This window comes from Pectinophora gossypiella, chromosome 16 (genome assembly GCF_024362695.1).
Source record: "Pectinophora gossypiella chromosome 16, ilPecGoss1.1, whole genome shotgun sequence".
NCBI lineage: Eukaryota > Metazoa > Arthropoda > Insecta > Lepidoptera > Gelechiidae > Pectinophora > Pectinophora gossypiella.
The window spans coordinates 1,178,375-1,203,470 of NC_065419.1; the positions used below are offsets into that span (position 1 = coordinate 1,178,375).

General features: G+C 40.0%; 1 protein-coding gene and 1 long non-coding RNA gene across 4 annotated transcripts in view; both read right to left on the minus strand.

The window, feature by feature from the left end:
- Positions 1-25,096, minus strand: part of LOC126373959 (uncharacterized) — a 650,308-nt gene that overhangs the window by 18,661 nt on the left and 606,551 nt on the right. For all 3 annotated transcript variants that reach the window (XM_050020362.1, XM_050020363.1, XM_050020361.1), the window contains 2 exons: positions 14,383-14,591; positions 13,848-14,020 (listed from right to left, as the gene is read on the minus strand). In XM_050020362.1, the coding sequence (XP_049876319.1) occupies positions 13,848-14,020; positions 14,383-14,591 (382 nt within the window). The remainder of the gene's footprint in view (positions 1-13,847; positions 14,021-14,382; positions 14,592-25,096) is intronic.
- LOC126374058 (uncharacterized) overlaps positions 1-25,096 on the minus strand; it is a 310,332-nt gene that overhangs the window by 18,661 nt on the left and 266,575 nt on the right. The gene's annotated exons all lie outside the window — the stretch shown is intronic.

The window sequence follows — 25,096 nt, forward strand, 5'->3', positions numbered from 1 at the left end:
GCACACGCCTCCCCTCAATCAACCGGAGGGGGTATGGAGCATACTTCACCACGCTGCTCCACGATTGCGATGTTTAAAGATATTTGAAAATGTAACGCAGTAACCAAAATATCTAACAGATGTGGCTAAAAACTGACGCTAATGAAAAAGATTACCAAGATGGAGTGACGATAAATCACGGCCTTTTACTTTGCGCACGCGATTAATATTACTAAACCAAAATCTACCAATTCTCAATATCTGTCTTCACTAAATTGAGCAATAATAATCAAAATGGCCCCGATTCCTGCAGACACCTCCTAATTCTATTTTAAGTTATACCCGTCATTTTCTTATCCGCCGAAAAGGAAAGGGACGGATGACTGTCAACAAATTAATTTTAAATGGAATAGATAACCCGTGCGAATAAAATAGGCATCTCCCTGGAATGCAATCCGTTTGACGTGCTGTCTACTTAATTCTGTCGGATTATTGGCCGATGTAAAATTTTTAGACGGTTGTTTTAGATTTCTGCTTAAAATTGACGTGTATTCCATAAATTTTATGCCTGTCGATTACCCGTCCCTTTCTTTTTCAACGGATGAGAAAATGACAGGTATAACTTAAAATAAAATTAGATGGCGTCTGCAGGAATTAGCACCAGTTCGCCTATTAGGTAAAGTTATCCCTAACTGTGCACATGTTACTATTAAGTTCTTTCAAACAATTTGATGGCAGTCGCTCCGAGTTGGGTAATACTGTTGACTGAAGGATTAGTGGCTTAACTGCTAAGTCACTTAACTTATTCACTGCAACTTGCACAAATATGTACACAAGACTTATTGGGAAGGGATCTTTGCAACGGCTTTGTATGGTTTAAGGAAATGGATGAGAAAATGTTTCATCTAGAGAGTTGAATGGGACAATAAAATTCTGGGTTGTAAGTGATGGGTTGGAGCATCGCAACTGAAATAGAATCGTAATTTTAAAGGTGCCAGGTCTAACAAATAGAAAGTCTTTCGCATCGTACGCGCTTTCAGAATATACATACATACATACATAAACTCACACCTATTTCCCACTGGGGTAAGCAGAGACTATGGAATTCCATTTGCTTCGATCCTGTCACACTACCAGACGCGTTGTCAGAAGTTTCAGTTTTATATGGAATTATAATCTCTATCACAGAAGATCGATTTTTGTTTCATTAATTTGAATAATCTGATGATATTTTTTTTTACAGTTGGCTCGACCATTATAGACGGCGATACGGCTCACCACCTATCGCGTCGGTTTAATAGAAAGCTAGGTGAGATTTGGGTACTTAGTTCATCTTGCGATAGATGTACCTCTGAATTGATGAGCTTACGTTTTTATGTTTGGAATTAGTGTTGTTATGTTATAGATCATTTTCAGTATAGGCATATTCACTACGAGATTTGCTTTTTTGTTTTAAAATAGACACAAACCACACCCTTGGTACTATTGGGGTAGACGGAACTCGAAATCGTTTAGACTTATAGACACGATGCTGCCAGTCTTGCCGCCGGGCAGCTCATAAACTAACGACTTTATCCCAATTGGGGTAGTCAGAGGTACATCCATCCGTGTCAAAATTTTCAACTCAGAAAATCCGTCCACTGCACGTATTCCAGTTACGCAGGTAAAATTTTCATATCGAACGAACACACCCCATTTATCCCTCGCTATCCCCTAAAAATCATCAAAGAGAGAGAACAAAGCTTAGATTTGAAATCCCAGAGGGAATTTGGGAAATGCAAATAATTCCGGTCCGGACAAGTCCGTTCTACTTCGTACCACTTGGTTTGTCTTTCGGAGCAAATATGGGTTATTTGCTGCTGGCTTTATTAGTTGGCGAGTAAGGGATAGTGTAACTGTGGAATTTGACTTTAGTAAGTACATGTGTTGTATTTATGACTGTACTTATGACTTGTGTATATAAAGCCATAGTTACCCAGTTGCAAGACCGCTCATAGTTATTCATTCATCATCAGCCGTACGACGCCCACTGCTGGGCATAGGCCTCCCCCAAGGATCTCCACGACGATCGGTCCTGCGCTGCCCGCATCCAGCGGCTTCCCGCGACCTTCACCAGATCGTCGGTCCACCTTGTAGCGGGCCTACCCACTAAGCGTCGTCCGACACGTTGGTCGCCATTCCAGAACCCTTCCGCCCCAGCGGCCATCGGTTCTCCTCGCTATGTGTCCTGCCCACTTCCACTTCAGCTTTGCAATTCTCCGAGCTATGTCGGTGACTTTAATTCTCCTGCGGATCTCCTCATTTCTGATTCGATCAAGCAGGGAAATACCGAGCATAGCTCTCTCCATTTCCTAACGTGTAGTTCGTGAACTTAGTGTTTGTATAGTTAGGGTGTGTAGAGTTAGAAGCTTGGCTCTACATGAGATCTGATAACTTTTTGACATTGTGATCGATATGATCTCGTCTTGGCAACATTTTACATGAAAACGTTTATAATTAAAACACATAATAATGGGTTCTTACCCACAACAAACAAAACAAAACAATACCACAAACAATGTGAAAACGTTTATGTTGGGATAATTTATTCCCTAAAGATCGGAGTGAAGAACTTAGAAAAAGTTATTTTAAATCAAATTGCCGTTTTCCAACTGATGGCTGCTTCACTTTTTCGTAATTCATCTTTTAGTCGGGATGCACTCCACGTATGTTTTTGAATTTCAGCTGGACAGTATGGAGAACTAACAAAATTGAGGAATACTCAACAGTGCTGCCGCCTACATTGAGCTTCTAGTATTTACCAAACCCCGAAAAAGAAAGTACAATGAAAAGCAAATGAAAAGATCAGAGTGGCAGCATTCATTTCTCAAGTTAAAACATTTTAATAAAGAGACTTTAGGTAAGGAGGTTAATTACCGGAAGAGAGATAAAAATTTAACAGTTCTAATCTTTCCTCTCCGAGGATGATTCTGATTCGCTAAGGAAGGGTTGGGATTCGAGACTCCGCTAATATTTGCAATTCGAAATTATTCCTTTGAGCGACTGAATTTTATAATCTTTGAACTTTGAATTTGTGTTTCAAAAAGTTTTAATGTAGGCTAATGCAGCAACAAATTGTATTTTATAACTGATGCTTCTTAAACGGGGAGTGCCGGATCGATCCCCGGGTACGGGATTAATTAAATTAAGTGCAATTTTCACTAACGCAGTTGGCTCCACCATTGTAGACGGCGATACGGCTCACCACCTATCACATTGGTCTAACAGAAAGCTCGGTGAGGTGTGGGTACTTAGTTCATCTCGTGATAGATGTACCTCTGACCATTTGGGATATAGCCGTGAGCTTATGCTAATGTTTGTTGCAGAAACTCCGAGATTAGTTACTATTACGTGACGATTAGACATAATACATAAACAACGGGTGTCATTATCCCTATTGGGGTAGGCAGAGCTTCTTTGTTTTGGGAGCGAACAATAAACATAGAAAATGTTCAGCTGCTTGACTTCCCGGGCATGTCGTAAAATCCGACAGAGGGATTGTACCGTTCCTAACATGCTGGACAATTGTTATGGGCGATAAACTAATCCCATTGTCACCATTTATCACAAGAGAGGCTTCAAGTTGTCTTTGATTGCTAGTGGCTCTGACTACCCCCTTAGGCATTACGGGCGTTCAGTTTCAGTTTAACAATTCCATTCCATTACACATTTTTACACAAAACACATAAATAAATCTGAATTTATCAATAAACATTAAGTACAGTGAACATTGGGAAATCGCTCACAAAATGCAATGTGCGCACCGGAAATCGAACCCGCGCCTCGATGAATAATGTCCAGGCATGTTAATCTGCGCATTTAATACACAAATACACCCATTGTTCTCTTATACGCATTGTGGATTAAATTATATGGTTAAAGGAGAGACGGAGGTATTTATTATGGTAAACATACATACATAAACTCAAGCTTCCTTCCCACCGGGGTAAGCGCTGGGGTAACGGCCTCCGTGGTCCAGTGGTTGAACGTTAGGCTCACAATCCGGAGGTCCCGGGTTCGAATCCCGGTGGGGACATGTCTCAAAAATCACTTTGTGATCTCTAGTTTGGTTAAGACATTACAGGCTGATCACCTGATTGTCTGAAAAGTAAAATGATCCGTGCTTCGGAAGGCACGTTAAGCCTTTGGTCCCGGTTACTACTTACTGATGTAAGTAGAAGTTATTACATGAGCCATGTCAGGGGCCTTTGGCGGCTCAATAGTAACCCTGACACCAGGGTTGATGAGGTTAGTACTCCACATCGCAACTCACACGATAGAAGAAGATTTAATAACTAGAGGACATTTAATACCAGACATTTTTATCATTTAGGTAATCATTGAGTGTATTCGTGTATGAGTATCCCAGCCCTAAACCAAGTCCTGTTGGTAAATAGTGTATTAAATAATTACTAGCAAGCAAAACTAACGCAACACCCGACGGCACTCGTAATGGGAATGGCGTGTCATCCATCACAGCCCTCATAAGGCCTGACAGGCCTGTTAACGGACGGACAGACCAACAGATGTTCTTGCTTACTGCTTCTGACCTTTCTAAAGTAAGGGAACCAACTTGTGCATTATTTAGTTTTGGTGCTGTAGGTATCTATATGTTAAGGTAGTTTGATACACCCCGGACATTTCATCATCCCGTTTTTCACAGGGTCCGCTAACCTAACCAGAAGATTTGACAGGTCCGGTTTTTACAGAAGCGACTGCCTGTCTGACCTTCCAACCAGCGAAGGAAAACTAGCCCAATACAGGTTAGGTCATATACCTCCGACAATGCATTACTCGGAATGTGGGTTTCCTCACGATGTTTTCCTTCACCGCTCACCCGGACATATGATAAATAAGTTAATAAATGCAACAGAATCTATCGGCCTTATCTCGACTGATACATGATAATGATCGTCACAACGCTGGCTTCTGTACTTTGACAGATCGAATTTGTAACGCGCATTGAAGCTTTTGGAAAATGTTAACTTTAATGTAATATAAACATTAATTGTAGTGAACTCGTTGCTCTGTTTAATAATTATAATAAATACAAAAATCTTATTCTTACCCTGTGCCACCTGACGCATAAATGCGAGCGAGACACAGTCCTCGCGCTGTCTCCCTTACTCCTTAGCGACTTACGGCAATTTACGACTAAAGTAAGATGCAGAGGGGGTGAGGTTGGCGCCCGGTACGAATTGGCGCGGGGCGGAAAGTTCCAGTTCTATACATAGTATTATTCTTTATAGGGTCGTGTACGGTCACGAGAACTAATATGTATACACTTTGCAACCATGTCACATTAACTTTTTTGACAAATTAAACCGTAAGTCTCATTAAAAGTCAAATATGATAGTGGGACAGGGTTCTAAAGTGGGAACATGACATTGCTCACGACTGCAATAGGTTCAAGATAAATTATAAAATTCTGATTACTAAATAAAGACAGTGAGGAGCTCGGTGGCGCAGCGGTAAACGCGCTCGGTCTGCGATTGTTGAAGTTAAGCAACTTTCGCAAAGGCCGGTCACAGGATGGGTGACCACAAAAAATAAAGTTTTCATCTCGAGCTCCTCCGTGCTTCGGAAGGTACGTTAAGCCGTTGGTCCCGGCTGCATTAGCAGTCGTTAATAACCACCAATCCGCACTGGGCCCGCGTGGTGGTTTAAGGCCCGATTTCCCTATCCATCCATAGGGAAGGCCCGTGCCCCAGCAGTGGGGACGTTAATGGGCTGGTGATGAAATAAAGACAGATCTCAAACTAACGAAAAACAAAACATAAGTCCGACATTTTATCACGTTTTTTTACACACACACCTGTTTTACACAGTGTGCCTTTTCATACAAATTCCATAGAGATTTCGTGTTTTGACGTTTAGTAACAGTAACTGATTTGACTAGTTGGAAACTAGCCTATTCTATGCCTGTGCATGCGAGCGAGGTAGGTAGTCCGCGCTCGCGGCAAATATACCAAATTGTCTCCCATTGTCACAGGTTCGAACCTCTCATCTCAACTGAGTTCGACTTTATGAGTTTGAATTCGTGTTTGGATCATAGATAATTGAAATCACGTGGTTTTATATTATACTATGGACCTCTGCCTTCCGAGATACAAGCGTGATACTCTGTTATGTTATTGCAGTAGCGCCCCGGCTTCGCTCGGGTGCAATGCTGAGGAAAAAATGAAATTATTTACGGCATCACATTAAAAACGTCAAAAATAACAGTATTCCTCCACTATTTAATGGATGTTATTATACATTAAACCTTCCTCTTGAAACACTCTATCTATTAAAAAAACCGCATCAAAATTCGTTGCGTAGTTTTAATGATTTAAGCGTACATAGGGATATAGGGACAGAAAAAGCGACTTTGTTTTATACTATGTTGTGATGGTTCCTTATTTGAACGCAATCTGTTATTCATAAACATAAACTGCCTATATACGTCCCACTGCTGGGCACAGGCCTCCCCTCAATCAACCGGAGGGGGTATGGAGCATACTCCACCACGCTGCTCCACTGCGGGTTGGTGGAGATGTTTTTACGGCTAATAGCCGGGACCAACGGCTTAACGTGCCCTCCGAAGCACGGAATCATCTTACTTTTTCGGACAATCAGGTGATTCAAGCCTGTAAAGTCCTTACCAAACAAAGGACAGTCTCACAAAGTGATTTCGACAATGTCCCCGTCGGGAATCGAACCCGGACCTCCAGATCGTGAGCCTAACGCTCTAACCACTAGACCACGGAGGCTGTTAATCTGTTATTATTTCCTCGCAATACAGCAAGAAAGTAACACTTCTCTACAGCACATTTTTCAATTTTTCCTTACAGATTACAACGCAGTATTTACCCGATAAAAGACATAAAAATATGAGGTGAATAAAAAAAACTGTACGTAAAAGGGCCAAAATGTGCGTAACAAAATGTACGGGGCGTGACGCGGGCTACAAATCATACTGTATTGTTTACTGCCGCGCCTCTTCGCTCCGAGTTTGATACCGATGCCTGGTTTTTAGGGCCTCAAATGGCTGGGGGGACCTTTTTACCACCACTGGAATACACGTACGAATATGAATTAATGGTTTAGCGTTGGAAAATACTTAATTTGACGTTTGGAAATCAGAAATAAAAACGAAATAAACGCTAGGAAGATGTCGGACCTTCGCAGCGAAATATTGCTAGGATTACTAAAAATATAAGTTCAAAAACTAAAACCCGAATACGGAAAAATCACGCTCTAATAAGTATGAAACAAGAGAATATTTCTCTGAAATTCTCCCGAATCTAATCCGAATCGATTCGGTCGTGGTCGAATGCCCTGGTATGCAAACTCTTAGCACACCCCGGACACTTCATACAATACACCTCGTTTTACATTGACGTTATCGTACACGCGCATCTGTGTGACGTCTGACCCCCATACGATTGAGGACTAAAGTAAGACCGAGCGGGGGGTGAGGTAAACGTAGCTCAACCGCTGGTGGGGAGCGGGGAGTGGCCGTTCTATACGTAGTATTATTCCTTATTCTATTCTCTTAGGACAGTTTGGCATTCGACCACGGCTGCACGGCTATCTCCTAAACATCACTATTCGAAAGAATTTCAGAGAAATATTTTCCTGTTTCATACATTTTAAAGCGTGATTTTTCCTTAGTCGGATTTTAGTTTTTACATTTTTATCACAGATTATTACTTACATACTTACAGTAGAGTTACAAGTCACTAGACTTTACTTAAAGAAGAAATAGAATAATATTCTGTAGTAAGCTAAGCAAGCATCGCATATTTGCTATAAGGACCTCAATATCCTCGATAATCCAGAGCCCAATTTCAATGAGGCCCCCAAACAATGGGACCCCAAATATCGGGCCTTAATAACCTGACAACCTCTCATAATACGCGTAAGAAATTAATAACGCGTGACTTTGGGTGTGGGATATTTATCCGTTTATTAGAGGACTTAGAATTATCGGGAAACTAGTTTTCTGCTCATGGTTTCGCTCGCGTTAACTTCAGTTATCGCGTAGGTATTGTAAGTCTATACCTGGAAAGTACTATACCTAAAGTTTGTCTCTAAAAAGTTCGCTAAACCCGTCCTTGGGTTATGTGCAAATTTTCATCCAAATCGGTTAAGCGTGAAAAAGTTATTACTTTTTCAAACCGTATGGAACCCTGCTTAGTAAGAAAATAAGGGGAGGATTTGGATCCAGTAGAACTGACAGACAACTAAATATTTTTAATTTCTTTTCATAACAATAAACATAATTTTTTTTAACATATTATATTTATAAATTAAAATAACCTTTGTGTAATTCTGATGCATGAGTTATATTATTGTAAATTTTCTACTTGATATGGGTGCAGTCATCAGCCTATCCCTTTGGGGATACAGGCTTGTTGCTATGTGATCTTCAAATCCTTTTTCCTTCTTTTTGCCGCATCATCATCATCAATTTAAGAGCCACGCTCTTGTTGGTGTAGCATTTTCCATTCCAGTCTATCAAAGGCCAATTCTTGACTTCACTATAAGACACGACGTTAACCTTTTCTTTAATCTGTTCCATATAAGCTCTTCTTTGTCTTCCCTTTCCTCTCTTTCCTTTATAATTTGTTTTTTCTGTTTTCTTTTAATTTGTTTTTGCCGCAAATTGCTGAAATTAACTACTTGGATGGACAAATGGGGAGCGCTGACCCGGTACAAAATTTAAAACAGGCCTGAGGTTGCCTAGTTAGACCCGAAACTCTGCTCAGAGCGTCGACTGAGAGGATTATATTTGAAAGAATTAATCGACCCTAGATAAGAGCGAATCATCGACCACGCCGGCGGGGTCAGTACCGAGGTTCTTAAAGTACCTAAATATTATTTAATGCTTTGTCCTTTAAGGCTTTCTCATCTCTAAGATCAAAACAAGGTTCTGCGCGCGGCGTCACTTGACATTTGGTATCGAGTGGCGAAAATAAATTGGTTTTCACGGTTATGAGTCGTAATAGGGGAGACAGGTTGAAATGCGATGTTTTATCCAAGGTATAATGTTGTTTAAATTGTATTGGATTACCCTGTTTTAAGGAATATAATGAATAATGTATTTCTTTCAGGAAAACTGACTATTGGCTGGGGCTTGTTATTCGCTGTGTAAAAATTGTGGAAGTACCCCCAGGCCCCAAAGAAGAGATGAACGGCATGAGAGGAGGGATATATAAGAGTGCCATTTAAGTTCTGGTCAGGCATCACATTTAAAGATTTTACTAAAGTAAAAATACTCCTGAGAAATGCATTTTCCTGGTGACCTAACTTTTATTGGGCTAGATTTCCCTTCGCGGGTTGGAAGGTCAGACAGGCAGTCGCTTCTGTAAAATAACCTGACCTGTCAAATTTTCAGCTTAGGTAATCGGACCCTGTGAAAAAGTCTTTTATATAAAATGTTATATACACTTAATATAATTTTATTTTAAGTTATACATGTCATTTTCTTCGCCGAAAAGGAAAGGGAAGGATAAACGACAGGAATAAAATTTATGGAACACACGTCAATTTTAGGCAGGAATTTTAAAAACCCTCCCAAAATATAGTGGTCAATAACTAAATAGAATTAAGTTGACAACAGACGCCAAACGGTTTGCATACCAGCAAGATACCTTTTTAATTCCCCTTGGTTGTTCATTCGTTAAGTCATTCTTCCTAAAATTAAGAGCTGTCAATCATCCGTCCCTTTCCTTTTCGGCGGATAAGAAAATGACAGGTATAACTTAAAGTAAAATTTAAGGAGGTGTCTGCAGGAATCGGGGCCGTTATCTACTTAAGGGAAAGACACAGTATCTTATTAAGTAAACAAATTGACTTTCGATTTTTGTTGCGTTTTCTTCCTTATCGTTATCACCCCTCATTACCATCCACGACCCTAGGGCCAACTTTACAACTGGGTCAATAGGCCCATTATTAAAATGGCGTAATTTTTCCAATAAAATTTATTTTAATTGCATCAATAAAACGCTATTCGAAATAAATTGCTCTCGGCTGTGTTTAATTGCTGTTCATGTTTTAATGCAACTTTGATTGATGAATACATAACTAACTATACATTTTTGTTTATTGACTTGACTTGCTGTAGATTTGCCGAAAATGCTTTAACTACTTGGCCGGATATATGTATACGCATAATATAACAAGAATCTATGTTATATTACACGGGATTAAACATAGCTTGTTGATTGAGGAGCTCGGTGGCGCAGCGGTAAACGCGCTCGGTCTGCGTTTGTTGAAGTTAAGCAACTTTCGCAAAGGCCGGTCTTATGATGGGTGACAACAAAAAAAAAAAGTTTTCATCTCCAGCTCCTCGGTGCTTTGGAAGGCACGTTAAGCCGTTGGTCCCGGCTGCATTAGCAGTCGTTAATGACCATCAATCCGCACTGGGCCCGCGTGATGGTTTAAGGCCCGATCTCCCTATTCATCCATAGGGAAGGCCAGTGCCCCAGCAGTGAGGACGTTAATGTGCTGATGATGATGATGATGAAACATAGCTGGCTAAGAGTGGGTGTTTATACGTTATACCTCTGCCTACTCCTTCAGGGATACATGCGTGATACATAAACTAGCAAGAGTCTGAGTTTATAGAGTAACCTGCGCCATATTTGTTAGAAGATAACTTAACAGCATGTAATATAAATTTAATTGACTACAACGTTCTACTCCTTTATTTAAGTAGTAATTAAAGGATAGCTGTTATTGGCTTTGGTTTAGTTAGTAACATTATAAAACATTTAGATTAAGCTGTTGTTATCCCAAATAAACATAAATAAATAAATAAATAATAATCTTATACTGGCCCCGATTCCTGCAGACACCTCCTAATTTTACTTTAAGTTATACCTGTAATTTTCTTATCCGCCGAAAAGGAAAGGGACGGATGATTGACGGCTCTTAATTTTAGGAAGAATGAGTAAATTAATGAATAACCCGGGCGAATCAAAAAGGTATCTCGCTGGTATGCAAACCGTATGACGTGTGCTGTCATCATAATTCTGTCGGGTTATTAGCCAATGTAAAATTTTTAGACGGTTATTTTAGATTGTGCTTAAATTTGACGTGTGTTGGAACAAACGTTCCTGGTGGACCACGGAACCCTAAACCCAGGCTAAGTCTGTGAAAACTTTGCTACTACATTTTTCATTGGAAACCGCCTAACTTTGTCCAAATCTTCGAAGAACTTTCCTTAAAGCTGTTGAAAAAATCGCGTACGAACGGACTTATCTAAAGCCGCGTCCTTTCACGAGTTCTTTAAGTTCAAACTAAGTTTAAATAGTAAAGTTGACTTGGGGTCTGATGTCCTTTGATGGGTCTGAAAACTTTGGACGTAACCAGTGTGCTCCTTTTGTTTTTAACTTAAGCAGTAGATTAAGGAGTAATACTACGTGTAGAACGGTAACTCTCCGCTCCCCACCAGCGGCTGAACTAGGTTTACCTCACCCCCCTCAGTCTTACTTTAGTCTTCTATAGTACGGGCGTCAGACGTCACACACGCAGATGCGTCAATGTGTAGTGTCTGTGTAAAACAAGGATTTTTGTATGAAGTTTCCGGGGTTTGCTTAAGCTGAAGAAGAATGGAAGGTAAGGATAGATGAAACATTGTGACGTCATCAATAAAATACTCCAACGTCATTGTTACCATCACCTTCAACTACTTTCTATTTATATTATTTTATAATTTATCCTTTATTTTTCCATAGTCTCTGCTTATCCCGGTGGGAAATGTACGTGCACTTACGTAGTATAATTAAAGAAAGAAAGAAAAAAACTATATTTTTTATACAAAGGAGGCCATGCACAATAATAATACAAAAACATGAGACTTAAAAACGTACATAAAATGTTTTTTTTTTAAAAAACAATGACGCGAGTTGGTGATTATTTGGCTCAAGCCACACAGATGACAATCGCTTATGAGAAAATATCAACCAACTCCATTGAACACACTGCCTCTGATTCTTATAAATAAAAAAAATAATATAGTTTATGTTAGATACACTTTGGAAGATTCTAGACTCCGGCCAAGTAGTTAATGCCATCTGCGGCAAATCTACAATAAGTCACAAAAAAAAGAAAGATTCTAGACGCCTAAATAATTACTTTCCCGTCTTGAAAGAACCAAACGTACACACGACAGAACTTACAAAGCTCTAATGAAATTACTCAGCAGCGCAGCGATAGCAAAGGGAACAAATGGTGAATTACAAAGAACGAGCGGGCTGTCTAGGGAGGCTACAGCGAAGAAACAATTAATTCCTAGTTCCCCAGGTGATACAACTCTAATGAACGGCTATTGTTTACCGGAAGCTTTCGGGTAAAGGTATTTTTAAAGCAGGGAATCCGTCATGGCCTGTCCGGATAAAGCGAAACTTACATCGTGGTGTCAAAGGGTCGAATCCCGACTCGGGTTCTAAACTACTTATATCGAGTGTATAATGACATACAGCATACAGCGACCTGCGCGTCCAGTACAATAACGCGCTCAGAGTGCTGTTGGGGCGACCGTGGCGCTGCAGTGCGTCGGGCATGTTTGCGGAGGCGCGCATTGATGACTTCTATGCCATTATGCGGAAGCGCAGCGCCTCCTTGCTGTCGCGGCTCCGCGGCGCTACCAACACCATTCTGAGTGTGTTTGCTGATAAGTGGGACTCCCCATTGCTGCGCCGATGGGTGAAGCTCCACCTCTCTTAAGTTTTCATTTGCTCTGTTTTATACTAACCCTAGCTTTAAGTTTGCATTGTTACTAACATCTATGGACCTGTGTCTGAAAATAAATAATTTGAATTTGAATTTGAATGAGTAACGGCCTCCGTGGTCTCCAGTGGTTGAGCGTTGGGCTCACGATCCGGATGTCCCGAGTTTGAATCCCGATGGGGACATATCACAAAAATCACTTTGTGATCCCTAGTCTGGTTAGGACATTACAGGCTGATCACCTGATTGTCCAAAAAATAAGATGAACCGTGCTTCGGAAGGCACGTTAAACCGTTGGTCCCGGTTACTACTTACTGATGTACGTAAGTAGTCGTTACATGAGCCATGTCACGGGCCTTTGGCGGCTCAATAATAACCCTGACACCAGGGTTGTTGAGGTTAATTCACCTCACAACCCACACGATAGAAGAAGATTGTACATAATTCATATATACAGACACCTACACCACACACTTGTACACAAACATACTACATACATACACACACAGAGAGGGACACACACACACACACACGCACACACACACCATTTACTTGTACACAATCACACTCCACACACACACGTCGTATAGTTTAAATATCATCTCTCACCTAAAAATGCATTATGTTTAGAAAAAGGCGTTTCTAAATATTTAGGGCAAAACATACAAACAGTCAAAATGTTCTAAAGTCACCTCGACAAACAGTAGAAATTCGAAAAAGTCCGCGGAATAGTAGAATCGCCAGATCCGAGTTTTGTGCTAATCTTCCCAGCCGCGGTTTTCTGACAAATGGCGACAATTTTTCTTAAAAGTTCCCGCGATTACCCAACTTCAATAATATAAACTTTGAAGCGTTGCAGTTTTTGCACCTGAGATTTATTTTGTCAAATAACTTACTTTGTAAAAATATTTTTGCCCGAATTGAAGATGTCCTTAGAAGTGTTCAGTACAATCTACTCTGAACCGGCGTATGTGTATGATGCGATTGATGAATGTGGAGGTAGCAAGAGAAATGTGTCAGGATTGAAGCAAATATAATTCCACAGTCACAGATATTCAAATCTTGCAAATTAACGAAAAAATGGCGTCAAAAAAATGTTAAAGTCTTACCTCAGCAATTTGACCTCCCAAAGCGCAAGGACCTCTGGTGGTCTGTTGGCACACAGCGCCAGCCGCGGACCACAGGCGTGTAACCTGACCGGACCAGCTCGTATGTTCCTCTCTGATGGGGACGATATGATGACTGCCGCGAACTCTTTGCTGCTGCCAAGGTTGTGTTGCACCTGGAAAAGATATCAAATATTCATGAATTACCGCGATCAGATCCAGGATGTTATAAACAAAGGCCAGATCAAGAGTACTCTAAACTGGCGAGCATGCATGAAGTTTTTGATGAGAGTTGAAAAAGCGAAAGTGGTGTGTCGAAATCGGAGTAAGTGGAATTCCGTTTGATTGGTTTTGATGGTTGAGATGATAATCTCCATTAATCTTGGCGGCTCAATAGTAACCCTGGCACCAGGGTCGATGTGATAATTTATCTCACAACCCACACTACTGAAGAAGAAGAAGTTAATAGGAAACAAAACAAAAGGCCTTCATGTTTACTTCATCAATGATTTAATTAAAGAATAATCCTCTTTCTCACCTTGACCCTCCACTGGATCAGACTTTCCCGGGTATCGAACGCTAGCACCGGAACCACATCTTCACACAGTATGGCGAGGGTGTTGGACTCTTTGTCCAGGGTAAACCCGGACTCGAAGCCCAGGTATTGTTGAAGGGAGAGAGAAGACTTCGTCTGACCGTTCTTCTGTCTCTCCTTCAGGTCCTTGTAGAGTTGGAGGTGGACGCAATCTGGGAAAGAAAAATTGGGAAATTAGTTTGTTATTTAATGCAATTTAAAAAAGTTGGGATACTGAGCCACCGTTTCCCCACTTCGGTTTAACAAAGAAACATCCAGAACCATCTAAGGCATTCGTTTCCTAAATTGTTTCGAGAAAAGATCCAAGACCTGTTTAGTGTTAAAACTTTGTTTTATTTTCAAAACACAGAACAGACCATTCCTTTTAACATAATATAAGCTTACGAGTATTCCAATTGAGGTAATCAGAGGTACATCTATCGTGAGAGGAACTAGTAGTATGTATGTTTCATGTTTAAGAAAATATTAATTATTAGAAGACGCCCCAGCTACAATGTTTCTGTTTCTGTGTGTGTTTATGTTTGTGTGTGTGTGTGCTTGTCGCTTCCCTTCAACAATATTTAACATTGCCAACAATGTCCAATCTTGCATACTACAGTCTAGCCATACAATTCTCGGTATTTACTACAAGCGGGGAAGGTTCTTAAGAATCTCGCCTTTCGTTCTCGATCATTACCTGAACCTCATTAGTGGGGTACTAGGTATCGGATGGAACAAAGGATCTTCGCTCATTACACCACGGTTGCTTTCGAGCTATTTTCTTAATATTACTTTGGCGATTTGTTCTCTTTTTTCTTAGGGTTTTTTGAAGCGTTGTTTCTAAATGTGGACTATTACTTATAATTATTGCCAATAAAGAATTGCTTTGTTTGACGACATAATAATATTATGTTTGTTTCCTGAGTTAAAGATAAATTATGAAATCCTCATTACTAAAAAAGACAGATATAAAGTTGACAAAAACGTTTTCTTTTTTCTGTTGAACTTATCTATGAATTTTCATAAAGAAAAATGTCATAATAAGTGCAAAATTTTGTCACGTTTGTATATGACTTTACAGGTTGCTTTTTCACACAAATTCCATAGTAATTTCGTGTTTTGACATTTAGTAAAAAGTAACTGATTTGACTAGTTGGATACTAGCCTATTGTTATTGTTTGTTTGTTCGCTTTGTAAAGCTCTGTTCCAGAGCTGTTATATAGAACTTAGGTTGAGAATTTGATTCAAAATGTGTGTGTGATATTTTAAAGATAAAAGATACTATCTCGGTAGCCAGATATTTGATCAATTTCCTATCAAAACAGACTCAAAAGTACGAAGTAAATTCGTGATAATGTTACTATCAAATGCAATAGCTGTTGCCAATGTTGCCATTTTGAAGTTAATTTTGGAAATGTACAGAAAAAGCGATTCTATTTTGCAATTCAAGTTGCTGAAAAACAAACGTCAAACCAGTCAGGACAATGACATTTTACGAAAAAAAAAAAACACGTCATTTACTAATTACCATACCCTTATCATGCCACAATCTACTTTACGCTAATACAATTAAATTCTAATTTGCATTTTCAATGGGAAATGTGAACGACAATACTGTTTTATCTTATGAGCTTTGCTGGACTTTGCCAAGCGTTTCTGTACTTTAAAGGTTGAAAGTTAGGGTTGAATGTGAGTTTGGGGGTATTAACAAAGGCAACATGACATCCACTATGTCAAAATCGAGTGTCGTATTCGATTTTCAAATTAATTCGCCGTCGTTTTCTAATTGGTGCGACGTGACTGGGGCCCGTTTGTGCTCTAATCAGCGTTCGATTATGGCGTAAGGGTTTGTGTGGACCGGGCTAGCAATTGGCGCACAAGCAATTAATATGTTCCTTCTGTATTAGCACTCTAAGGAACACTGGCCACGGGTTATTGACCTTTCATTCATAATAGTCACTTTTGCTGTAGACGATGCATCTCTGAAAGTTGAGAAAATAAGCGCAACTTTAGTTAGTATCCAAACCAAAAACTTGCTATTTATTTATTATTATTCAATTTTTTTTATTTATAAAAGTGCTGGAAAGAGTAGAAGAAAAAAGAACAATAATAAAGACTGGACAGGACCGGAGAGGAAATATGATTGGTCACCTGATACGACACGATTCGTTTATAAGAAGTTGAAGGAAAGAAAGGAAGGGGAAGGAAGACGTAGGAGAACATTTATGAAACAGATAAAAAAGAAGGTGCAGGTCGTGTCGTATCAGGAGGTTAAGGATTTGGCGGGAAGAAGGGAGGAATGGCGATTACTCCACCGACAAGAGCGCGGTACTTAAATAAATAGAGAGATTTATTTATTTATAAAAGTACATATAAACTTTACAGTGTGTCCTAATGCGCTGTATGAAGAGAAAACAACATAAAAACTAATGTACAAAATAAACTATGAATGAAAAGAGAAAGAAAAACGAATAAGACTATAAATAACTTAGAAAACACAAAAAATACAATTATTTATTTATTATTTATTTTTTTTAAGGAAAACCAACAGTTATAAATTACAGAAAGTAGTCAAAAAACATAACAGTTGATTAAAAAGTAAACTATCACACAAAAAATAAATAAAATAAAAAAAAAACAAAAACCTTTCTAGCACTGCAAGAGCTGACTACAAATTTAATTGGAATTGAATGTATAATAATTACTCTGTAGCAACTGTCCATTTGTAGAAGAATATTAGTTGTTTATTAATTTGAATGAAGAAGATATGAATGCATGGGATTAACTGTCTGAGAACTGATATTAGGCAGCTAAATTACTCAATTGTATACCAATATTTTATGTTTATTTTTTTAAAGAACGTCTAGGGCCCTGTGCCGAGGTTTTTCTTGCAGCTTCTTTTCCCCGGCTATACAGGTTGTGAGAAGCTGCAGTAGTTTTAGGCGGATGAGACGTTCGTTATGTAAAAATTGACAATTCAAAGTGTAACTATGTTACCTACTGAATAAAGATATTTTTGAATTTGAATTTGAATTGTCCTTTCTAAGACCGTGAATCTGTAATAGCCCTGTTCGGAGGACGCGTGACTTACATCGTAGTGTCACAGGTTCGAATCTCGGCTCGGGCTCTATCTACACTTTTGAATTCTACTTTATCATTTGTGCCCGGTTAATCGCAATACGCTCGCCCTCTATTACATGGGACTTAAACAGCTGGCGAGGAGCGGGTGGGTACTATACCACTGTCTAACCCTTCGAGGATACGGGTGTGATGCTATGTAATAACGTCAGTATAAATACAAAAATAAACTCATATATAACTTACAAACTTATATATAATAATGATGGTTGGAGCGTTGGGTCCGGAGGTCCCGGGTTCGAATCCCGGTGGGGACATATCACAAAAATCATCCTTGTGGTCCCTAGTTTGGTTAGTACATTACAGTCTGATCACCTGATTGTCCAAAAGTAAGATGATCCGTGCTTCGGAAGACACGTTAAGCCGTTGGTCCGGGTTACTACTTAATGATGTAAGTAAGTAGTCGTTACATGAGCCATGTCAGGGGCCTTTGGCGGCTCAATAATAACCCTGACACCAGGGTTGATGAGGTTGGTACTCCACCTCACGACCCACACGATAGAAGAAGAACTCATTGAATGAATCACGATGAATAGCCAAAAGAACTGGTGAAGAAAAAGCAGATATTCCTTTGATTTCACATCATAACACCTTTGGAATGACGCAAGGTACCATTAGTTGTACACGAAAATCACATAAAGGCATGTGCAGTTGTTCTGTCGACGAGGAGCGAGTGACTAGTTGCGGGCTGCTAGTTGCGAGTTGTATTTTATTTTGACGGGACTTATTGCAGATTTCCGTCGATGATATTCGCTACTCGGCCTAATAGTAGCGCTGGGAACTTCTTTTTTATTGATACTTGTAATTATTTTACACAAATACTCAAATATAGGACCAATCAGAAATCAGAATCATTTATTCATCGTAATTTTTACATATTACATATTATTATATTGTGTCTGAACGCCATTAGCGACTGGTGAAAAAATAAATCCGCGTATGAATATTGAGTTGGCACAAAAATTTAATGGACAAGCAACAAAAAGAAATACACTACAGCAGATCGCTTTATCGCCAACAAAGGTGCCTCAGACCCTTAACTAAATACATATATATAGATACAAATGTGGGTATGTATATATTTGTGGTATCACTGACCTCGATACTTGCAATACAAAGACCAAGATTGGCAAGTCACGGAACGTTTGCTCAAGAAAAATGGATAACTATATTTATCTATAGTATTTATTACTTACGTTTTTTTGATGTAACACATTTCTGCTTCCTATTCAATGTCTTTGTGTTTCGTAAATCACTTTGTGATACGTTTGTACTTATTGGTTTTTTATTGAAGCTAGTCACGTTAACTTTTTTCTCAGCTTTTATTTGTATTCTACTTATGTTTAGTAAACTTACGAACACAAATAGCCTAAGCTTAAGAAAATAAATAGCGTTTGTACCAAAAGGACCATTTCGTTTTAAGTTGACGCGGTTGTTATCATAATTAAAACACATAATAATTGGTTCTTACCGCGTTTAAAGTAGGGATATGAGACTCCCGATATTTCGACACTGTTGCAAGTGCCATGATCACGGGATGACTGCGAAAGCGGCAAAGAAAGAGGGTAGACAGATATGTCTGCCCGTAGAAAATTATGGATCTACCTACTCCACTCCAATCTCATCAGTCATCCCGTGATCATGGCACTTGCAACAGTGTCGAAATATCGGGAGTCTCATATTCCTATCACTGCTTCTATGCTGTTCTGGGAGCATATAAAAAACATAGAACACGTTCAGCTGCTTCTCTTCCCGGGCATGTCGTAAAAACCGACAGAGGGATTGTGTCCTCTAACATGATGGACTAATGTTATGGGCGATAGGCTGATCCCTTATCACCATAAGGTTCATCATATCCATCTTTGGACTTCGTATCAACAGTGGCTGCAAGTTGTCTTTGATTACTTGTGGCTCTGCCCACCCCATTAGGGATTACGGGCGTGAGTTTATGTATGTATGTATGTCATATTCCTGCTTTAAACGCGGTAAGAACCCGATATTATGTGTTTTAATTAGGACCATTTCGATTAAACAACAATACTACGTAGAGAACGGTAACACTCCGCCCCGCACCAATTCTTACCGGGCGCCGACACCTCACCCCCTCTGGGTCTTACTTTAGTCTTAAATGGCCGTAAGCCGGGTAGGAAATATCTTTGAGTTAAATATCATATTTTTCTCAGGATACCTATCAATACAAAGGTTAGCCTTCAGCGCGCCCCCTTTTTTCGGCCAAGTAGTTGATGGCATTTGCGACAAACTAAAAAAAAAGTGATGGATGCAAGTTTTCTTCTGAAAATTGACTATATAAAGTATACTTGTGTATATTTATTTAATCAATCATTATTATCATAGCTCTTTCTAACACCAAGACTTAGTTGTTGACAATCTGTTCGGTAACATACTAAAAATAGGTGTACAATTTGGGCCCTGGGTTGAGTACATGAAAATTACATATGTCTGGAGGTAAGCGAAGGTCCCAGGCCTCGGGACAATAATGCTGCCTCCGTGTCAATTTACCCAAATCTCAAGCTGACACTGCATCCGAGATCCCCTCGTGTTTGGTGGAATATACAGACGGTTGCTACGCGAGGGAACGCCGCGGTTGCCATATTTAGTTTACCCGACTGGGGCGAAGCAAACATGACTGTTATGTATTCTTATGTATGTACGTCTGTTACCACCTAACTTCTAAACCACCTGTAAGAATTTCACAAATGAGATGTCTCTAGACACGTCTTGATTGTCCGGTAGGTATAGGTCATGTGACGTCAAACTAAAATCATTAGTGCGCCCTCTAGAGAGCATAAAACATTCACGAGAACAGCTTATTTTTAACTTTTTGACGTGAATTATTGTAGATTTGCCGCAGATGGCATTAACTACTTAACCGGACAAATGGGGAGCGCTGAAGGCTCTCACCCGATGCGACGTTTAAGACAACAGGCCTGAGGGTGCCCAGTTGGGCGCGAACTTCGGCTCAGGGCGTCGTATGAGACGAAAAATATTTGAAAGATAGCGGGTCGATAGCGATAAGCGCTGATTGAGAGAAGTCGACGCCGGCGGGGTAGGTATCGGGGTTCTGAAGTGTTTGGTGTCGCGAGCTGATTGGCTGCCTCTATGGCTAGAGTAATCGGGTCGTCGGGATCGTATATTACGTCCTTCGGAAACGAGAGCAGCGACATCGCAAGTGACAAAGAATTGTAAACCGCAGCGTGTCTTGGCCGAAAATCAGCCCATATGTTCCCGCAAAGTCTTGAGTCGACGAGACGTAGTTACTGCACGACAGAATCTATTTTCCCTCCTCGTTAAATACGTGAATAAGTAATATGCCACGTTCAAAGAAATCGGAAGAAAGAACGCTCGCTTATGAATAACTGAGTGAAGTTAAGGATATGTCTCGAAACTCGAGATACTCGACAACGCTTTCAAGTTGTTCGAGTTATTAGTAACATGTGAATTGTGAATGCTTTTGTACGGACGTGAGTTTGGAAATTTAATTTTGAAGTGTTTTGATACATTCTCGTGTCTCGTTGCTTTCAGTCGAAGGACTTTGAATGTTTTGTATTGCTTATTGTCCCGAGTATGTTGTAGGATCTGTGATAAACCTGTTCGGAGAACGCGTATCTTACGGCGAAGAGTCACGGGTTGGTACCTCGAGGCGGGTTCTAAACCACTGAAGTTGACTTTGAATTGAATTCATGTTTGGAATACACATAATTAATATCACTTGGTTTTCAGGATTTGTGCCCGTTTATTGATAATAGACTCGCCCTCTATTACATAGGACTTAAATGTAGCTGGCGAGTAGTGGGTGTATATACATACCGTACACTTTCTCGAGAACACCTGCGAGATGTTATTTTATATTGTAGAAGTCGACTTAGGAATGGGGTTCCGTCTGGGAACTTATGTCTTAGCAAGATGGCGTCACATAAAGGTGATCAGACTGATTATAAACAAATACTAAAAGTACGTTTACGATTGTTCTGTCAACTTGTAGACTCTGTCAACTCCGAAAGGTTAGGGAGATCATGATGGGAAAGGACTCCTATCATGGGCTCCCTAGCGTTGTCCCATTTCCACTTATCTAACCTGAAGATTTGACAGGCCCGGTTTTTTACAGAAGAGACTGCCTGTCTGACCTTCCAACCCTAAGAGAAAACCAGCCTAATACAGGTAGGTATTCCTTTCACAAGACTGTATATTCTATGGAAGACTCGACTCCAAAGTCTAAAGCACAGATGAAGGGTAGCTTATCTGTAGATCTTTTATAGGAAACACTTCGGTGAGTGTGCGCAGGAACTTCACGAGTTAATTCCACCCACTCCATTCAATCTACGGACAACTAGACGTCGGCAGGCATTTCATCCTTATGATGTGGATATACCACCAATCCGCACTAAACGTTTTGCCTCTTCCTTTTTGATGCGAACAGCGAAGGATTTGAATTGTCTGCCGTCGTCTGTTTTTCCAACTCGTTATAATCTGGGCGACTTCAAGGCTAGAGTGGATAGGCATTTGCTAGCTAAGCGTGATCCACCCTAGACCACATCGTCACTTACCATCAGGTGACATACATACATACATAAACTCACGCCCGTAATCCCTAATGGGGTGGGCAGAGCCACAAGTAATCAAAGACAACTTGCAGCCACTGTTGATACGAAGTCCAAAGATGGATATGATGAACCTTTTGGTGATAAGGGATCAGCCTATCGCCCATAACATTAGTCCATCATGTTAGAGGACACAATCCCTCTGTCGGTTTTTACGACATGCCCGGGAAGAGAAGCAGCTGAACGTGTTCTATGTTTTTTATATGCTCCCAGAACAGCATAGAAGCACGATCTACTCACATAAACAGCCTATATACGTCCCACTGCTGGGCACAGGTCTCCCCTCAATCTACCTGAGGGGGTATGGAGCATACTCCACCACGCTGCTCCAATCCGGGTTGGTGGAGGTGTTTTTACGGCTAATAGTCGGGACCAACGGCTTAACGTACCCTCCGAAGCACGGAATCATCTTACTTTTTCGGACAATTAGGTGATTCAAGCCTGAAAAGTCCTTACCAAACAAAGGACAGTCTCACAAAGTGATTTCGACAACCATCGGGAATCGAACTCGGACCTCCAGATCGCGAGCCTAACCGCGGAGGCTGTTACAATATGTGATTAAATAAGGTAAAAATATTCTCCTTTACAAGCCATCAAAGGCAATGCCTCTTTGTTTTACAGAAACAAATATTATTTTTTGACGAGATCAGTTCAGGAAAGAGGTACTTTGAGACGAAAACGTTTCCATTTGAGGGTCAAATTAAATACCTGTAAGGGAGGCATGTCTTACTGAGGGCTTTCGTTATATCCCCTTGACGTCAGGAACAAATATTGTGTTTCTATTTGTTATTTTCTTTTTTAAAGAGATTTTTTTAAACTGAGCATTATTTATGTTGGCCATTTTTTTACCCTGTGAACGATGAAAGAAAGAAAAACATTTATTTTAGAAACAAGTAGGTGGTACACACAATAGAAAAATGAACAAAATAATGAATTTAAACCTTATCTCTAAAAAGGGACGTCAGCTCAGCAAGATGTTGTGACACTCCTACATCGAGGGAGTGCCACAACGCTGATTTTCAGCTGAACCCCAAAAAAATATTAAAAAATAATAAGCTTAAAACTAAACAATCAAATCAAATTAACTGTGTTAATAATATGTATACATTTAACGGATTATAATGAATTTAAGTTCGAGGGTGAGTGTGTGTGTTTATTAAGTGAGAGTGTGTAAGGGTGCATGTGCGTATTAGTGAATAGAGAGTGAAGCGTATGTCGTGTATGTACATGTGTCCGTATGTTAATGAGGATAATTACTGTAGGAAAATTGTGATTATATAAAATTATGAAATTAGTTAAAGTAACATATAGGTATTGCGCATGAAGAGTAACATACATACATATATAAACTCACGCCCGTAATCCCTAATGGGGTGGGCAGAGCCACAAGAAATCAAAGACAACTTGCAGCCACTGTTGATACGATGTCGTAAGCTGGATATGATAAACCTTATGGTGATAAGGGATCAGCCTATCGCCCATAACATTAGTCCATCATGTTAGAGGACACAATCCCTCTGTCGGTTTTTACGACATGCCCGGGAAGACAAGCAGCTGAACGTGTTCTATGTTTTTTATTTGGTCCCAGAACAGCATAGAAGCAAAGATGAAGAGTAAGAGGTAAGATAACAATTTAAATTAGAAGATGAGAATATTTTCGGCAGGATATTGAAGCTGTATATTAAGGACAAATGATTTAATTTTATTCTTAAACGTGGTAATGGATTGACGTTTATTATTATTTTTTAAATAATATAGGCTTGCGTTAGACCACAATATCACCTAATGGTAAGTAACAATGTGGTCTAGGGTGGATCACGCATACCTACATAGCATATGCCTATTCACTCTAGCCTTGAAGACTCCCAGATAATAACGAGTTGGAAAAAAACAGACGACGGCAGACAGTTCCAGTCCTTTGCTGTTCGCATAAAAAAGAAGAGGCGAAACGTTTAGTGAGGATTGGTCTTCCGACGCCTAGTTGTCCGTAGATGGAATGGAGTAGGCGGAATTACCTCGTGAAGTTAAGCAAAAAACTATCACGATGCTAAACAACTCTTTCCCGGGATTGAATAAAACTTTACGATGGTTTGATTTTAAAATTTCCGCTATCGGTTCTTGTCAATCCCGGTTTCGGGGGATTTTTTCAATATGAAAATGCTATGCAAATCAGCCAGTGAACGTTAGGTAACTAAGCGCTTGAATATCTGATCATTGTTCATGAGACATTCGATAAACCAGTAAGGAAGTCTCTGTGGTCCTGTGGTACACCGGGATACTTCTAAAACGGAGAACGCCGGTTCGATTCCCGGTACCGGACTTCCACCAATGAGTTATCTATTTAAGGGCAGTTTTCACTAACATAATTGGCTCGACCATTATAGACGACGATACGACTCACCACCTATCACGTTGGTCTAACTGAAAGCTCGGCGAGGCGTGGGTACTTAGTTCATCTTGCGATGGATGTACCTCTGACTACCCCAGTTGGGATGTAGTCGTGAGCTTATGTTCTGTGAAATAAACCAGACCTTACCTCACAAGTACTATTATATTGATTATGACGTAACAAGTTTTTGCTGACCTTTCGGTCCAGTGATCTGTATAACTTGGCCGCTTTCACTTCGACAGGGAGTGGACCCAGTCGCGAACACATAATCAAAAGGCCATAGGTTCGATTCCTTGTCACGAGTATTGAAATGAGTGGTGGAGACTGTTGTCTTTGATGGTTCAGCGATTAAGCGTCTTGCCTGAGGATAGGAAGGTTGTGAGTTTGATTCTTGGAAGTAAATGTTAATATTGTTTATTTTTTGTCTGTCTAAGACAAAATACTTTGACATTTAGATAAATAAAAAGAAATTACAAGTAAAAAGGGTTATGATCTCATCATAAACCACTGAAGACCCAGGGTTAACAAAGCG